Source organism: Pelmatolapia mariae, linkage group LG14 (assembly GCF_036321145.2).
Source record: "Pelmatolapia mariae isolate MD_Pm_ZW linkage group LG14, Pm_UMD_F_2, whole genome shotgun sequence".
NCBI lineage: Eukaryota > Metazoa > Chordata > Actinopteri > Cichliformes > Cichlidae > Pelmatolapia > Pelmatolapia mariae.
In genome coordinates, this window is record NC_086239.1 from 22,390,491 (window position 1) to 22,409,378 (window position 18,888).

Below are 18,888 nucleotides of genomic sequence, written 5' to 3' on the forward strand. Positions count from 1 at the left end.
GCCTCTGATGCTCATGATTGGTCAGCCCGTTCGCCAGCTCGCCGCTCTCCCCCGGGTACAGACGGTTGGATCCATGATTCATTTTGCAATGAGGAAAAAAGGAGAGAGCGCGTGTGAGAGAAGAAACAGCCAAGACCACTGGGAAATTATACGGTGGAGCAGCGTGGTGGATCTGGAATTAAACGGCATAATTAATCAAGTAAAAAAACAAGCACGTTGCTCATACATTTATTATTTGCATTTTTTCCACTTCAGGAGATGTAATCAGCAGATATACATTGGGGCCCCTGATCCTTGTCACAAGGACCTGAAGGCTGAGCGCCTGTTTCGACCACTGACCCTTAAAGTATAAAGTAGGATCAGTTCTGCCCAATGCTTTTTTTTAAATTCCTCACTGACTATCATCTTCACACAATGCCCTCTGCCTCCAAAGTAATCTCTACAACAAGCAGAACAAGCCTCACAGAATCACGTTGTTGTCTCCCTATGCTTTAAATTAGGGCGTCTGCAAAATTGGGTTCACAACTCCGGGCCCTCGGCGGAGTTGTTCTGTATTATGCAGTGCGCGCTCTTGACACGATGAAGGAAAAAAAACAAAAAATAGCCACTTTTGGAAAAACATGGTGGAATCGCAGGAATATGATCACACAGCTGCAAGGGCAAAGCCGTGTAAACATGGGGCGAAGGAAATTCAGAATGGCAAAATGTGGCAACAAAACTCGCACCGGGCTTCATGACATTTTGTAGCACTGTAACCGCGTGACAGCTGTTGCTTCTTCTTTCAGTGTTCCCTGGTTTCCCTCTAAGTGATCCCCGCCTCTCTTAAAGATGCACTTACAAATTGGGCACAGATGATTTAGCTTATTTGAAGCTCGGTTAGCTGTCTCATCTAGCTGTAATAAGCCATTTATCAAATTACTGATTGGCAGGTGTTTTTCTCAACGCCTTCTTCTTTTGTAGCAGAAAAATGCTGCTGATTGGAGTTAAACCTAACTTGAGCCAACATTTGGAGTTATAAAAATTTAATGTCACCCCTTATAAGCCGTTTTTTGTTTTTTTGTTTTTTTGAAGGGCCCCTTTGTGTGACCCTGGCCTCCCTGGCCTGTGGTCACTTTGACTGTGATATGATATGCAAAAAGTTGTTAAGTGCATGAATGCATATTAAATCCCTCTCAGGAAGCCAAGAGTTGTCTTAGCAGACATTTACATTAAGTAGATCCTCATTTCATAAAAAGCTAATTAAACGTATGCTAGCATGCACACAGAACTTTGACTTACTTTCAGACATTTGAATGTTTTTTAATCAACATATCCCATGTATCCTAATATGTCTTCCTCATTGTTCTGTGATCAGTGAAAATGTAATGCATATTTATAGGATCTGATCTCTTAGCTCATCTCATACACACTACATTTTACTCACTTATCAATCCTTTATAAGTACTGGCAGTAAGAGTAGCTATAACAGGCTGTTTTTTATTGTGGGAATATTGATTTCCCCCCTCCATGCGCCACACATACACACAGGATAATCAGCATGAATGGGTCATATATACACATTTGCACATCATGGATATCCTCCGCTTCCACCCTCGTTATACCCATTACACATAAATACGTCCGCCAAACAGTTTGAAACGTATCACTCTTCAGCTGGTCAATATGGCTTGTTCCTGAAGCGCCATCATCAATCGAGGTATCAATATGGAAATACCACTGTGACCCAGACATTAATCAATTGGGCTCCTCGGGGAGGAGAGGCAGGGCAGGGGCACCTAAAATCATCAATGAGACGGATCGGGCCGCAGTCAGGCTCGGACAGTCTGTATTGATAAGAGCATTTCCACCTGTAGCGGCCCGAGCGGAGAGACAGGTCGCATCTGAATTCAATACCCGCCGCCGCAGCTGCGCGCTCCGAGCCCAGAAAGACACGGTTGAGCGGAGATACGTGCCTCGACTTATCATAAGACCAGTCTCTTTTCTCCATATATGTCGCCTTCCTCCTCCTCCTCATCCCCATCCACAATCTTTTCCTTCTGCCTCAGAACTTTTAGGCCAATGCGCCGCGCGGAAAAAGCATCACGTCTCTAACGCAGACTAACAATGACTTCAAATTAAGTTCTTTTGTCTTTATTCCGAGGCTTACTTTGCTGAGCACCCCCCTCCCGCCACCGCCTCCCTCTCCTCGCACAATCTCTGGAGTTTAGTCAAACCTGTTTCCTCCCCCAACTTCAGACTGTGAGAGAGGAAGTCAGTGAGAAAAGTCTTCAGATGCTCGTTTCTCGCATCCATCTCGCTGCGAGCGCGGGATTAAAGTGCCTTCTCACCGCTGACATCCAAATCTTGACACAATCAATTAGATCCGCGCTCACTGCTTTTGCTTCGTTTACCCAGATACAGTAAGCAGAGAGGAGGATGGTTGGTAGCGTGAGACAAGTGGGCCTCCTAGTGGTGCGCTCGCGTATGCGCAAGGAAGAGGAGGAGGATCGCTTTACTAAAACAAAGTGGAACATTAGATCAGTGCAGCTGAGTAAAGAAAAGGCAAAGGTTGGGTTCGAAACCGTGCAAGTCTCCGTGAACGCAACATTGGCTTGTCAAGCAATGTTGACAGTCCCCATATTTGACTTCCAATCACATCCCAGAGCACTCTCTCCCTCATGGTGCTTCTTAAAGGTTAGAGTTCATGGGTCGTGTGTCCTGTGTGCACACAGGCCTGCCCTTTTCATTCCTAATCAGCTGCTCTTTTTTTTTCTTACTGTGCCAGAATGGAGCGATGCACCACAAAGGTCATGGACATGGATTTCCTTTGGTTTGACTCAATGAAAAGGTCAGATGAGGGCACCATGAAATGGCAGTGAGGCCTTCACATCGGCCACACAGGGACCAGAGTTCTTACATCACCCTGAAATGGCACAGACCGAGCCTCTCTTGGGCCGCTCTCACAGGATCCAGGAAGGTCCTGTGGGCTTCTGTGACCTTGTCCCCGTCCCCCTGTGACTTAAGTGTCCCTCAGCAGTGTGCAGAAAGAGCAGAGCATCAAACTGTGGTACAGAGATTTGTGTGAAACTAAACTTTTTTTTTTTAGCCCATGGTATAAGTATACTTCTGCTAAACTGCATTATAATATACCAAAAAGCTGTCTTCTATAAAAGACTCTGTACTTTTCTCCATACTGACATTTCTTGTATAAACATTTGCTGGTGTTTTTATATGTTTATAACAGCACTGTCTGTCTTTATAAAGGTGCACTAGATTCATATTTAGCTTCAGTTCACGAGACCACTTTTCTGTGGTGGTCATAGCTCTCTTTGGCATCCACAAGCAAAAAACATAGAATCTTAAAAACCTCCTCTGTATGTCTATAGGAAAAAAAAGGAATCACTTCAAAAAAAAAACATCCTTCAACTTTAGATATAACAGGATGTTTAGCTGAATATTTGATGGTTTCACTGTTACTGTTGATGTTTCTTACATGAGTTGCTTTTAATTTTTCAGAACAAAACACATGCCTTTGGTCTCTGCGGGTCACCCATGTGCAAGGTTGTTTATAAAGTCCATTTTTCTATACTGTTTGCACTTCTATTTGTAATTTTAGTTTACCAGAGGTTCTGAACCTGGATCCTTGTAAATGCATTTGACAGGCTGTAAGTCAGGGACAGGCCTACCGATAGGTTTGGTCATGCGTTTCCCACACAGAGAGATAAATCTGCCTATTCAAAGAAACTTAAAAAAAAACAAAACAAAAAAACAACTATTTTAAAGGCTTTTTACAATTCAAAGTGTTCTGAAGTTTTCTCATTGTCTATATAAAAAGTACTGCTTTCCTTCAAGGCATTTTGTAAGTACAAGTGTCCTCTACATTACTGCCAAATCACAACACTTGCAGACATAGACGGGTAAACTACCAGCTCACTTAATATCCACTGGTTTAGTCGTCAGCTTCCTTCCTTCCTCCCTTAACTACAGCTTTGTTCAAATACCCAATTTAAATAAAGCAGCATTTTTGTTGATCCCCACCATAATTATCCAACAGCCTACAAAAATAGATGAAACGTCAGCATTACCCCTGTTTCAAACTGAATGACATTATTTTTAGATTGGAATTTCTTCTTATGATTTATCCCTATGGTGTTATGTGAATAAACTAATAGTCAGTTTTACCACTTTAAGGCTTTAAAAGAAATAACCCAAACACCATCTGGACACAAGTACACCCATAGCTGCATTTGACCAATCACACACCGTTTTGGTCACTGAGAGCTATTAATGATTGTAAATATTTACCACAGTCTGTAGTTAATAGAATTAATTTCTATGACACCGTTTTTATTTATTTATTTATTTTTTTTATTTCTTACGACAAAGCTTTATTAAGAGAGGATTCACTAGTTGAAATATCTGGGCTGTTATGGTAGCTTGGGGTTTCCTAAAGTGCCTCGCATGACGTAACTAAACCGATAAAGAGACACAGGAGACGAGAGTTTTACAAGATTTGATTTATTAACTATGATACAGATCACATAAGGCCTTGCTGTATACACCATTCCCATTGAGACAAATTACCATACTCAGTAAATAATGACAGTTTTTTTTTTGATGTTATCATTTCAGTTTACAGTACTTCATTTATTTATTTTTGTATCATTTCCACCCCACCCCATCCCCCATCATTTCTTAATATTTTTTTTTTATTATCTCTTAAATAGTGAGAGTGGTGGAGCCCACTTCCTTGGTCCGGAAGAAATCATGCACTATACTGGGCTGGTCTCTCAATCGTTCATCAAGAAATTGTTAAAAATGCTTCTTTCTTTTTTTAATTAATAAAATAAAACATAAAAAGAAACTTTCTCTATTACCACTGACTAAAGGGAAAAGTGTTAGACCCCCTAACATACCAATAAACAACCATTTGAATATAGTTTTGCTTGTTTCTGAATTTAACTTAACAGACATCTGTCACCATTGTTGCAAAAAAGAAAAAAAGAGAAAAAAAAAACTAAGAAAAAGGAAAGCAATGCAGCCACAAATTATCGCTCAACCAAAGTCACATTTTTATTTTTTTAATTATCCAATGTTCTCCTAAACTGTCACTTTTGCTTCCCATCTCTCACTCAACCCTTTTTTTTCCTCCAGTCTTTGGCTGCCTCACAGTCAGTTCAGTATTAACACATTGATATACACAGGGAACGCCACTGGCCGGCGTTCACACACAAGTACCAGTGGTCACCCCTCCTTCTTCCCTCCGTCTCCCAAATAAAGATCCCATTCACCAGTTTGCTGTCTGTCTTCCCTCCCTCTCGCTCCCCCCTCCCCATTCTCTCTCACACTTTCACTGAGGATCAGTGTGTGTAATCTGGACGAGCTAACAGGGTTACACAGTGGGGTAATGACCGCGAGAGGAGCTGCATTCCTCTCCTTCACGTTTGGTGGGATCACACTGGTGTCTGGCCATTTGCCAAGCAACGCTTGCTAGCATGTTAGCTCCGACCTGCTCAAACACACACTCTTACACACAAACTGTACATACACTCACACACACGCAGTAAATAGGTAGTGTGGACTGATAAAAGCTCCTTTAAGAGTTCAGTGACTGGCTGAATGTTTTTTTCTTATTTCTTTGGGCAGAGAGAGAGAGATGCGCAAAGATGCAATTTAGTGTCAAACAGAACAGGTGACCTCAGTGAGCATCTGCTTAACATTAACACGCATAACTTCACATTCTTACTCAAGCTCAAAGCACGTGCATGAATGCACACGCACTGCAAAACCTGCTTCGATCGGGGCTCAGCAGTTCTCCTCGAGCCCCATCTTGCTGGTTTCTACGGTAACAGCAGGCTGTGAGCAGAGGAATTTTGTGATGCTCCATTCGAGTCATGCAGGCGGATGAATGGACTGTCTGTTCTGTCTGCTGTCTCTCCCGGACCCAACTGTCTCTCTTGGACAGCGAATGACGAGGGGAAGTGGCGGCGTAACAGTCACGATGGAGGGAGTTTGGCGTAGTGGTTGCACTCTTGCAAATTACATTTTGCGTCCACCAAGAGCAGGTTTTAATCTTTGTTTTAGAGACATGTCTCTAAACACTGTCTCATGAGAGGACAACACGCTGGGGCCTAGAGCAGCGGTTACCAATAATTTCCAAGGATAAAAAGCCTCCCACCTCGCAAGGCTTGAGCCTTACTTCCAGCTCTTATTTCTTGCCTGTAATGCTACATTGTGCCTCAGTCTCTAAGGCTTCATATTCTTTCTCTAAAATAACTTCTGGGTAGTGGAATGAACTCCTTTACAAAGGGCTGAATGTTGAGTCGGTGCCCACAGGGGACTAACAACTAAAGACACAAAGGCAATTTCATTCACTGCATGCTTAACCAACTGCAATGTGGCCACATGCTTTGCGGTTCCACTGTCAGGATCTATGTAATCTCAACTGATTTTTACCAGATTTAAAACTGCCACAGTTGCTTAATTTATAATTTTACACTTAAGTTAATCCTACTTGACAGATTAGTCTTGACAATTGCACCTAAGAGAGAATCTGAAGCAACACAAACCACAGTAGGAGAAGGATGCTACGCCCATGCAGCAGTGGAAGCAACTGCAATACCCATTTCTTCCTCTAGATGTCAGTGGTGTGCTCCCGGAAAGAGACAGTAGGGTGGACTGACAATAAAGTGAACAGTGGCTGTCATGTCATGGCAGCTCCAATTTAAAATGTGCCTTAAAAGTGCTCAGAAAAGTGCTTTATGAACAAGGTCCTTGGTATGAAAACTGCAGCACCAGCTCGCACGTGAATCCACCACAGCGTGAAAGAAGAAACATGACAGGCGAGGATCCAAACCTGGAATTATTTCCACTCTCTGTCTAATGCAGGGAATTTCACTTAAAACAAAACGTCAGGGATACAGGTGTGCTCAGGGAAGCAGCCAGCCAGCCAGCCACACATTACACTAGTTGCCAGTTCGGCTGGGATTTTTCTTAAATGAACAACATAATAAAAACAAATGGGGACAGTGGTAATGGGAACGTTGACTGAAGGCTTTCACCAAATACAATAAAATAATCACATTTTAAGCTGTTTGCTTATGTGTTTACAAGAACAGAGCATGAGGATGAAGTTCAAAGTGACAGAGAGTGGGAGGAGCCTTCCCAAAAATGCATAGACAGCACAGTGCCCACAATCCTTTGCTCTAATTTGCTGCCCAGTAGATCCAGTTGGGTGAGATTTTTTTTTTTTTTTTTTTTTTTTTAAATGTGCTTGGCATACTGCCTCAACTAAAACTGACTTCGTCTGTGTGTGTGTGTGTGTGTGTGGCCGAGTAAAGGGTTGACAGATAGGAATTTGTGATCGAGGAGAACATCCTGTTGGGTGAACAGCAACTCGTGTCTCTTGCTCAAGTCCTCTGTACAGTGGTGAAAGAAACAAATGTGTGTGTTCAGGCTCTCTGATCCACTTTGTCCCAGATGCAGCCTCCAATTACATACAGCAGGTGGACTGATTTGCAGAAAAACCAAAAAAAAATGAAAAAACAAACGTGTGCAGGCCACCAAATTTCCCAGCACAATCAGAAGCTAAGGGACTGAGGAGAATGGCTGTTGGAGGCACACTGGCCACTGGGTGTTTGCACTAAGTGCATGGTTGTGTGTACGCTGAAGCAATCCCAACATAAAGGACTACACATTCACCCTTGTAATTTACTTCTTAGTCCCTCCCTGAGTCCCTTTAACAATTACTGATACATCTGACTCTTCATTCGCCTGTTTGTCTGTAGATTTGCTATAAGGCAAGGAGGGCAGATCTAGATGAAGTGAGACTGAGAGACAGAAAGGGATAAAGTGGCAGGGAGGGAGAAAGATCATACTGTCAGTTCAAAGGCTCCTCAGTGTTTCTCCTTCCTGGCTTCTGTGTGTCCGTTTTTCTGAAAGCACTGAAGGCTGAAATAAATGCCCCCTTCTTCTCCCTGTACATACTGCATCTCACTCGCTCTCTCCCAACTTCCTGCTTCAATTCGTCTCCTTCAGTTCGTTCCCAAAACTTCAAAATCTCTCATTCTGAAACCTTTAAACTGAATCTTGTTATCCTTATGCTTTTTTCCCCTCCTCTTTCCCTTGATCCCTGATTCACAGTGTGTGTTGCTCTGTCGGGGGGTGATGCGGGTGCAGGGAGGGCGGCAGCAGGGCTGGGAGCGGCGACTGGGGAGTAGGAGGCGGGGAATGGGATGGGGACTGATGATGATGGGAATGATGGTGGATAGGAGGACCATAGTGAGGAATAACAGGTGGAGTGGCAGGGAGGACGTAGGGAGTTGGGGACGGAGCTGGTGAGGATGAGTAGCCTCCAGCCATGCAGGAGTAGGCAGAGGTTCCTCCTCCGGAGAGCGTAGCTGTGGGGGAGCCAGGGAGGCCGTCAGCCAGAGGCTGATGGTAGAAGAAGTATGCACACTGTTGGATGAAGCTCTCGATGATTGTCTGGTAGGTGCGGGTAGCAGTCAGAGCATCCATGGTGGTGAAGTCTGGTCTCATGAGCGTGGGCCAGAAACAGATGGACAAGTTCTCACTGGTCATCAAGTTCATCTTGTTGTTCTGGCTCACCCTGGAAAACAGAAAGAAAGAAGTGAAATTAGATGATCATTGCCGGTAGGCTATATAAATAAATAAATATTTTTGCCTGTATGTCATTTTTGATAAAACTCAAAGTTTCTAGAAAAAAACTCATTATTTTGAAAATATAAAATCATACATAAAAACAAACCAACACAGTTCCAGTGAACAGATTACACACATTATTTGTTTATGTAAAGGAATGACATTGCTTCACTTCGCTAGGTTGCATCGATAACATCACACCACTGTCAACAGGAACATGGTGACATTGGTTATGCACATGTACCTAATCAAAATAAGTGTTTTATTTTATGTCTTAAATCTTGAATTGGCCCAGGATCTGACAAGGTCCATCAGAGTTTGAGTTTAGAATCTCACAGAATATAATTACGTTTTTTTCTTATGATGTTAAAGTGAAGTTCAAGAGTTATCCTTCTTACATCTCTCAATTTACAACCATGTAGAGGTGAAACTGTCTCTTGATAAGATAAAGAAAGCCCAAACTGTAAAATATCCTTATTTTTTTAAATAACTGATATGCCCCTTCTTTTTTATTTAATCATCCTGTCACCTTTCGAGGGGGTTAGGCCCTCAGGTCGATGGCCACTATTTTATATCCACTTTTGAATTCAGGTTTCAGTTTTCCTGACACATGCTGATAACAGAATTATTAATTTATTACATAAATTAAAATGTAACATCCACTACCATCCATTTCAAAATATAGATAACGTGACCACGGCATTAATGAAGATCATTTCTCAGACTGAGTAAAACCTCTGTTCATCAGTAAGCTCATCACACTGATATCACCCTTGGGTCACTTGACTGTCTGACCAGTGGTGTAGTCAGCACAGTCGCCAGAAGCCATCTCTGACCCCCACCGTTCACTCACTTGTTCAAGTGGCTGATGACATATTTGAAGACCTCATAATTCTCCTTAGGGAAGCGGCGCAGAACATCCTTCATCGTCTGGAAGCGCTGCTCCCTGTCGTTGATCTCTGAATGGTGGCAAAGAGAGATGGGAGGTTAGCAGGAGGGAGAAAAGTGGCTGAAAGACAAGATTAGAGGAATCTGAGGAGAAGATGTCAGGGGAGTGCGAGTGGAGAGTAAAGAAAGATTAGGAAGGGATGGGGAGAGCACAACTGAATAGCAGAGAGCTTGAAGAGCATAGGGGAGGCAATTTCAGCTCTAAAAGCAGAGGTCTGTGCAGGACACATTGATTTCATCCTAATATAAAATTTTCTCCCTGACAAAAACAAAAATATTTGAACGGACTCCAGACTAGATTCATAAAAATAATATTAAAAAAAACATTGTACAAGGACCGCACACACTGCAGGAGAAATACATCATGCATACACCCATTACAGTGTCCTGCAGCTTACAGCAACACACACACACTCGCACACTGACACACACTCAGGGTGTGTTAAGCCTGATGGCAGTGAGGAGTGAGTCAGACAAACTGACGTCACCGGCTAACACAGTCCATTGAGAGTGCGGGAGTTTGTGTGTGTGTGCGAGTGAGGCAGAGAGCAGCAGCGAGAAACAGCAGATGTTCTCCTGCACATCACAAACATGATTTACAATCGCACAATCTGAGTTTGTATTCCCACAATGAGGTCAGTGCGGATCAAAAACAGATTTGGGACCGAACGACTTTACAGTCACAGTTTCCTCCCGCTCTACATCCATCACGAGCGATCAAAACTTAACTCAAGTTCCTTACAGCTTATTTAAAGTAATGTCACCATGACAATATCCACCAAAAATCCACCCACCAGCTTTTCTCTCTGTCTCCTTTTTCTCCACCTCTCTGCTAACCCCAATTTGCTATTTTCCACAAATGACGCCTTTCTCATCTCCAACTCTACCATAATTTTTCTTCTTCTTTCACCCTCACTTCTTTTCCTCTATTGTGGTACAAACTGCAGGAGCTTTATCAGGTCTCTGTCACGGCTGAAAGGTCACGCTGGGGGCGTTAGAAAACAAACACACACACACTCAAAGACATGGGATGCAGAGCTCGGTGAGTGACAGCAGCCTCACGGCCCAGGGTTAAATCTCTCTGGCGTGATGCAAGACTAAGCTATGCTTTAAATCTCCATTCTGACAGATTACAGGACACAAAGAGAAAAAGCGAGGCTGTGGAGAGGGCAGGGGCACTCTCGTTTATCTAACATATTTTCTCATGACTTCATCCAGACCCTAGTGCTCCTGCATCCCTCATCACGCTGCGCAATCAGCCCCGCATCCTCCTTCTCAAAGCCTCCATCCATTTCTCCTCCTCCCGTTTCCAGCCCTTTACCAAGTGACAAATCCAATTCTCCCCATGGGTGGATTTGGATTGCAGGAGTATTGCTTGTTAGGTTAAAGGAAAAGTTACAATGAAGGGGAAAGGATTTCAGGCAAAATCCAATCCATCCTCGGGTTTTAGTGCAGAATTCTCCCCACATGCCTCAACCTCACCGTCCCCACAGCCCCAGGACTTACTGAAGGCCTCCACCAGCTCTGTCTGCATGCTGTAGGGCACCAGAGGGTCAGGTAGCTCAGAGAAGAAGGCCTTCATGGCGCCTGCCACTGTGTTGATGGTGAAGTCTTTCTCCACCAGATCGAGGCTGTGGTCTGAGGGGGAAAAAAAATGAAACGGAAATGCGACATTTTAAATGCAAGACAGATGTATGCCAAATATATACATCACAACTGTGCATGCATAGAATATATAAGAAAAAATAACTCTTCTAATTTCATCTAGTCATCACGCCTGTATCATGAGATCAATGCTTTATCCCTGGACCACACAAGTAAAAGAAGGCAATTTAATACATTTGAGGACAGTGAACAAAATGGTACCACGTAGGGATGCATAAATATTTATCGTTTTCCTCATTATTTAGTCCCCCTCTGCTGCAGGGAAAGAGAGTAATCTCTATTATGAAAAATAGCTGAACTGTCTTTTGGCTCTTTGTGCCGTCTTTGAAGATATAGCCTAGCCAGTGCAAAATTCATTCACCGAACTGATGCCACTGTTGTGTGATTATCAGTGTTATCCTTTTGGCCAATCAGTCAATACGTTTGATCAATACTTCTTTGCATCCATGGAACCGATTAACTTTTCATTCTGTGCTACTATTTTTTTTCTTTGCTCACTGTACTCACCTTTGAATATAAAACTACACAAATTCAATACAGCAGCATATGACAAACTTGTGTGAACTTTGTATGGTGGCTGCTTATTCTTTTTTTTGGCTGCTCCTTTTAGGGGTCCATCTTCGTCTCACCCAATCGCTAGCATCCCCTTCTGTCACGCCAATCCTCTTCATATCACGATATCACTACATTCATAAACCTCCTCTGTGGTATTTCTATTTTCTTCCTGCCTGGCAGCTCCATCTTTAACATCCTTTGTCCAATATATTCACCATCCCTCCTCTGCACTTGTCCAAACCAGATCATTCTTGCTGAGCTGATTCTCTGATGTACTCATTATTAATCTTGTCCTTCCTTGTCACTCCCAGTGAAAATCTTAGCCTGTTCAACCCAGCCACCTGCAGTTCCACCTCCTGTCCAAACCATAGATCATAGCAGGTTTCAGTATCATCTTGTAAACCTTAGCCATTATTTCAAACTTTCCGAGATGTATTCCCATTAACAGCAGTGCCTTGTAGAAATAATGGAGTTTATATAAATAATTTTTGTATTAATGTGATGACGCACTTCAATTTGCTAGGTCTTCATAATGCCAATTTTCCTAGATGCTTCCAGTGTGCACACATCTTAGAGACAAGGCTGGCCAAACAGACTTCTCACTTCATAGTTTACTTGATATAAATATCAAACTAAACTATTTCAAATAGCATCTCTGTTGATGTACCACAAATCATTTTAGTTAATAAACGTAGTTAAATAGAACAATCAACGACAGACAATTGTAAAGTTAATTTGAGCAAAGAAAAAGCCCAGAGAGCAAAACCAATAGAGCACCACTCTCCCAGAGAGTGTGTGTGTGGGAGACTTAATTAAAAAAGCCATTTTCTGATAACTTTTTACTTTACAAAGGTAGTATGTGCAGAAAAAAGAGGCAAAACAGAGTCTCACAGCTTCAGTTTAACAAGTTCTTGAAAGTCTGATTTGAGCTCCCACTTTTAGAGTTTCCAAGCACAGAGCTTCTGATGCCGCTTCACCTGTGATGAGTTATCTGAATCTTCATGGAAATGACGAAGTGCCATCTTCAGCACTGCTATGAGACACCTGCGCTGTAGCTTCACCTGTAATTGTCTTGTCCCATCAGCCTGAGGCTCAGAATGATTCAACACTGGGTTTCAACTCTGATTACCAGAGTAGGATTTAACCTCAACCAGCCGTGGACGCATGAATACACACACACGAGCCATCTTTCTGCGCCATCTATCTCTGCAGCTGCAAGCTTCATTAACCAAACCAATCTGCAGGCAATTAACTGCCTACACCAGACAGCCACACGCATGGAGACACACATCGAGGGCTCTTGTACCAAGTGAAGCTGCAAGCGCGCAGAGAAGCAGGTAGACGATGGAGGAGGCAGTAATGTAAGAGGAAGTGAAGGCCAATTCCCTCAGAAGAATTAATGCTCCAAGGTTAATTAAGGTGATACAAGATTGTAACAGATAGAAGCAGACATACACACACCCGTAGGTGTGCATCTGAGGCATATGTGCACATGTACGTGTGAGTACAGTAGGCACAAAGTAACACACCTTGCTCAAATTGCCGCTGCATGCTCTCCATATCTGCCTTGTTCCCGCAGACCCTGTAGATGCCCTCTGTGTTCAGGCCTGGTGGAAAGAGAAAGAAAGAGAGAAATGGTATTAGCTCACAGTTATTTTCATATGTTTAATTTGCAACAAGTGTCAACTATACGTGGGAGCTGCTGAAATAACATAGAATTGTGGAGTGCATAAATGCACTCAGAAGTGAGAAAAAGTACAGCTACTGAAGGCTGTGCTTATTGCCTATGTCCCCTTCAATCTAAACACACTATTAGCACAATTTATTAACCCCATAAAGCACTCCTGCAGGTCTGCTAATAGCCCATTGGTCCATTGTGAGAAATTCAGGCCATCTTAGTGCCACAATGCTATAAAATGACCTGAGAAAGTGTAATTTGTTTTTCATGAGCTTTTTCTCTCCAACTTAAAGTCAATTTGCAGCCTAATCTCAACCACAATAATATGTACTTTGTAAGAAAAGCAATGAAATCCAGCTAAAATTCCAAGTCATGATTTGACATTCTGAACAGACCGATAAAGAATTGTAGCAAATATGAATCCCTCAAACATGAGATCTCAAACCACGAACACAAGACAAAAGAGTAGCAATGAGTGCTACTTTTCCTACAAGCCTTACTGCTCCTCTTGCCTACTGTTTAAATTTGTGTTTTTCCAGACTTTTAATGGCTCACAGCAGGTGCGCACTAATGCAACATGATTGAGGTAGCCAATTAAATGCTTATTATGTCAGGCTGTTGGATTTTATAATCTGTTTACTGCAATAATCTATTCTAATATAACCTACTATAATTTTTGACAAATGCACTGATTTTTCATACCAACTATGGCAAACACTTTCTTTACATATTAGAAAGTTTGCTAGTAGTCCAAAACACACACACCTAATGAACAAATTAGAAAAACTGCAAACAAGCTAAAGTGGGACAGAAAGCCACATGGAGTGCCAGCATAAATGAAAGTGCACTTCATTTTGGTTAATTAATATATTTTTCCCCCCAAATCTACATCCTTAAAATCCTCTATTCGCTGACACATTGGTGGCAATCTAAGAAGACAAAGAGCAATCCAGAGGGAGTAAAGGAGATGGGGAGTGGCAGAAAAAAAATGGGGCCTGAAAGGAACAGGCAGGGAGGAAATGAGAGAGCTCTCAGTCAAGGCATACAAGGCATACAACATTGATCTCCTCCCCTCCTACCAATCAATTATCCACAAAAGCTTTTCGAGCCAGACACTAGGAAAACAGGGATGGGAGGACAGATACGGAGAGGGAGCAGTGTAGTAGTGGTGTGGTGAGGGAGAGAGAGAGATAGGTGCAAAATAGAAAAAGCACCCGAGGATGGGATGGCCACTTACAGGAGTGTGAGGATGCATAGTCAAGACTGATGAAAGAGAGAATGAGAAAAAAATAAAGGGATTAAGATAAGGAGGGCTAACCAGAAGGATGGAAAACTCCAAAACACACTACTGAGGGAGGTTAGGGGACAATGAGAAGAAGCTAGTGGCTATAGAAAGTGGAAAAAAAAATTCCTATAATAATAAGGGAAATAAAAATTTCCCTATGACAAACAAGTTTTTTTCTGCCCCCTCAAACATTTTCTTATATAGTAATAACCTTTTTAAGGCTTTTCCAATTTATAAAACAGTGTATATTCAACAAATGAATTATTGTCAGCTTTGGTGCATATACCTTTAAGCACTGCACACACATTTTAAAGCAGAATAAAAACCTAAACTACACTAATCTGTGGTGACTTGTTAGCAATCAAATGGTCAAAAATGCCTGTGGGCCTGCAATCACACAAACCGAGAGTGCGATAAATGTTCCCGCCGCGTTACAGGCTGCGATTCTGCAGAGTGTTACTATCTGACACCACTCCAGCTGATCCCACATCAGCCCAGATCCCAGTCTCTCTCAGGGTTCAGCAGCCCAGAGGCTGATTTCATAGTTCACCATGGAGACGAGCGGTCGCTGGGTGCTGCCCTTTTCGTCGCTATGGAGGCTTGTACGGCCGGCAGATATGCCTGCACACGCTAAGACACATTCATCACCTCAGTACCCATGAGCAGAGCACACTGCGACTACCACGCTGAGAAAGCCGGAGCTGAGAAGAGATAACAGCAGTCGCTGTGGATTGATTTTATATAGCTGCTTTTCTACAAGCTCAGAATGCATGAAAATAACACAAAATACCACATCCACTCCTATTATTCTCAAGGACAAAGAGAGTGAGCAATGAAGCACGAATAAAAGAAGCAACAGAAGACTTTAGAATCGAAACTACAAGCAGAGAGAAAAAAAAGTGTTTTATTCACAACCAGAAAAAAATATGATTATGAACATTTGTGGGGCTTTTTATGTGTATATTAAGGACTGGAGGATTACCTTTCATATTTACACAGCTGCATATAAGCAGGGACAGGGTTTGAAGTGAGACTATAAAACAAAATATTGATCATCTCTTTTACTAAAGTTCTAGTTTTTGAGATATTGACTGTAGAGATATTTGGCTTATGTTGGAATATAATGGCACGAGAAGGGTGAAATAAGCCATCCAACCATCCCTCTACCTGAGCTGAAAGCTAACTGCAAGTGTAATTTGGCTGGTGGATATAGTTTGGTATAAAGTAGTTTAAGTAACTGGGTCATGACGTCAGGAAAGAGACACTTTCACAGAGTTTCTCAGATGTATTTTTCTTTTTAAGCAGTGCAAGATGAGCTAAGGCAATTTCCATCATATTCAAGAGAAGGCATACATCTCTGCATCCAGTATCTCCAAACCTGGGTAACTCACACCAAATCGAATTTGATGGACAAATTGGAGGAAAAACATGTTTATTTGATTTGGGGCTGAACTCTTCCTTCAAGTTAGCGCTAAGTGTTTTTGTTCGAGGTAAAAGGAAAAGGGAAGGATGTAGGTTAAAGCAGCAGGTCCAAGGTCAGCTTGACAATGTCACTCATTACCAGCTCGCACTGTAGTGACAAACATAGTGTCAGCGCTGTAAAGTAATTTCCTGAGAGTGTGATTATACCCAGAGATTACGGACGCAGATAGGAGGATAAGTAAAGTCTGACTTTACAGCAGCTGCAATCAAAACTAAATAGCACATTGTAGCTCATTTCCCCTTCCAGTCCCAGAATTCTGTCCCATATGTGTTAGTATGCAAACAAAACATGTCATATATATATATATATATATATATATATATATATATATATATATATATATATATATATATATATATATATATATATATATATACATACACACACACACACATAGATACACACACACACTGTTGGTTAATAAGACGTGTGAAGTTATACTGCTTACACATGCCTATACTCATAGGTAAAACCCAAACAAGCCAAACACACAAAAGAAACTTCATAACCCTGTGATGTTGTTCTGACAGGAGGAGCTACTTCTTTTAAATGGTGTGACTAAAACACACCCAACCGCATGCAAACAAAAGGTGTGGGGGAAGGACAGAAAGCAATGAAAGAGGAAACACAGGATTTGAGAACAGTAGGGAAAAAATATGATGACTAGACAAGGGTGACAACAGGACAGGGAAAGAAAAAGAAATGTGTGCTAGGAAGAAGATGAAGGAAATCAAATGTGACAAGTGTAGGTACTTGGAGAGATGGAGGGAGGAGGAGGAGCGGATCCGGAGAAAGAAGTTGAGAAACAAGGACACAGAAAGAGACGAGGGGAAAGGAAACAGCGCATTAGGAGAAATACTACAAAGCAGCGAGTGAGGATAATAGGTGGAAAATACCTCCTGAGGAGCTTGGAATTCACTCTTGTGCGTACTTGAATGCATATACAACCAGTTTTTCTACTTTAACCAGGTGCAACTGCTGTAGCCACTTCCAGTGAACATCTGAACAGGGCGAGGTGAAACCTATCATGACGCTTTGTTATCGAGAGCTTTGCCCCTACGCTTCTGCACAGAGGAAGGCGGATGTTTTGTAAGGCCGCAGTAATCCACAAATACTGAGTCTTTAATCAGGACAGAGATTACAGTGGAATGCACTGGCATGTCAGTAAGCTTGGCCAAATGCAACTCCCATTATGAAGTTAATGTGTGCACATTTTTTTTTATTAACTGACGCCTTGAGTAGCTAAAATCCTTTTTATGGATCCAGCCGAGAAGAGGGAGAGGCGTGCGATGTCTTCACACGCGCACTGACCCCGCAAGACTTTGCTTCTGGTTTAATGTAACAGCTGGTAACAGAGTGAGAAGCAAGCTGGCAATCCTAGGGCAGTGGGGCAGCTGAGGAGCACGGCAACAGGGTAGCAAGGTTAGAGGAAGCTATCGGAGCGCGTGTGTCTGCGCTTGCATAGAGGAGACAAGAGGCCAGGCAACAGACTAAAGACCTGTCAGCGAAACACAGCTGCAAAGTTCACATAACACAGAGCAGATGAGAATATTTCAGTGATACTAATATTCTAACATACTCCATATTAAAAAAAAATTATGCTGCTTAAAATCAATGATTCTGTCTCTAAGGCAACACAAAATACTGTCACTATAACCACGGCCATGTTTTCTTTGATGCTTTTACATGAACCACTTGCAACATGCCACATGAACCCTTTAATATTTATGTGAATGATTTCAAATTCAATTCATTTTCTTTTCCTTATTAAAAATTGGGTTGTAGATGTTCTCCTGTATAGCCCACCTATAGGCTTAGGCACAATCATCAAATAAACCTGAGCAAAGAACAATAGAGACAAAGAAAATGCGTGAATGTTAATGTAAACCAACCAAGAAGAGAGGACGGATAAGGAAATATCCACCAGAAAAGAAACGATTCACACTAATGGAAGCAGCTATAGTACATGCAGGGCCACAACAGCTCACACAAAGTTATTTTATAAGAGTTATTAGCTAAACGACTGAAACACAAGAACCTGCGATGCATTGCACTGGATGCCATTAAGCGTCCGTACAGATCCTTACCCGTTGTTTCAATGAAATGGATGCACTTCTCGATGAAGACTGGGATTGGTCTCTCAGGAGTGACCACAGTGGATAGTGGCATGCCAAAGTAGCCAGGTTTTGAGATGGAATGCCTGGGTTTGGAACGTGGTTTCTAGGAAAAATAAAAGGGAAAAAAAAATAGATAAATCAGAATGTTGGTAGCAATCAAAGGAAGAACATCAACATTTCCTGGTGGCACTGGTCTTGAAATGGCCATGACCTCATTTAAATGTGACTGTGTTGTTATGTTAGCAACTGTGAGAGACGAGACGTGTATGCACCTATCCCGCACATTCCTTAAAAGGTTAAACTTACAAGCACTCATATATGGCTGCCTTAAGCCCTGTTCTGTGCATCTACCTGAGAGATATGCATCACTTATTTCATCACTTTATCTCTTCCTTCTCTTGTATGGCATTCTGTTTCTGTTTCTCTTTCTGCTATCGCACGCGCACTGCTGTTAACCGATAATCAAACTCCCCTATTCATTGTTTAAATACTTTCTTACTACTGTTGTGGGAGTTGT

The 18,888-nt window shown here is 42.1% G+C and overlaps 1 protein-coding gene across 1 annotated transcript in view; it reads right to left on the reverse strand.

The window, feature by feature from the left end:
* Nucleotides 1-4,481: 4,481 nt before the first annotated feature.
* Nucleotides 4,482-18,888, reverse strand: part of arhgap35a (Rho GTPase activating protein 35a) — a 61,708-nt gene continuing 47,301 nt past the window's right edge. The window contains exons 3-7 of the mRNA XM_063494438.1: nucleotides 18,342-18,474; nucleotides 13,338-13,415; nucleotides 11,095-11,226; nucleotides 9,494-9,599; nucleotides 4,482-8,587 (exon numbers count right to left, since the gene is read on the reverse strand). Of these exons, the coding sequence (XP_063350508.1) occupies nucleotides 8,116-8,587; nucleotides 9,494-9,599; nucleotides 11,095-11,226; nucleotides 13,338-13,415; nucleotides 18,342-18,474 (921 nt within the window). The 3' untranslated portion in view covers nucleotides 4,482-8,115. The remainder of the gene's footprint in view (nucleotides 8,588-9,493; nucleotides 9,600-11,094; nucleotides 11,227-13,337; nucleotides 13,416-18,341; nucleotides 18,475-18,888) is intronic.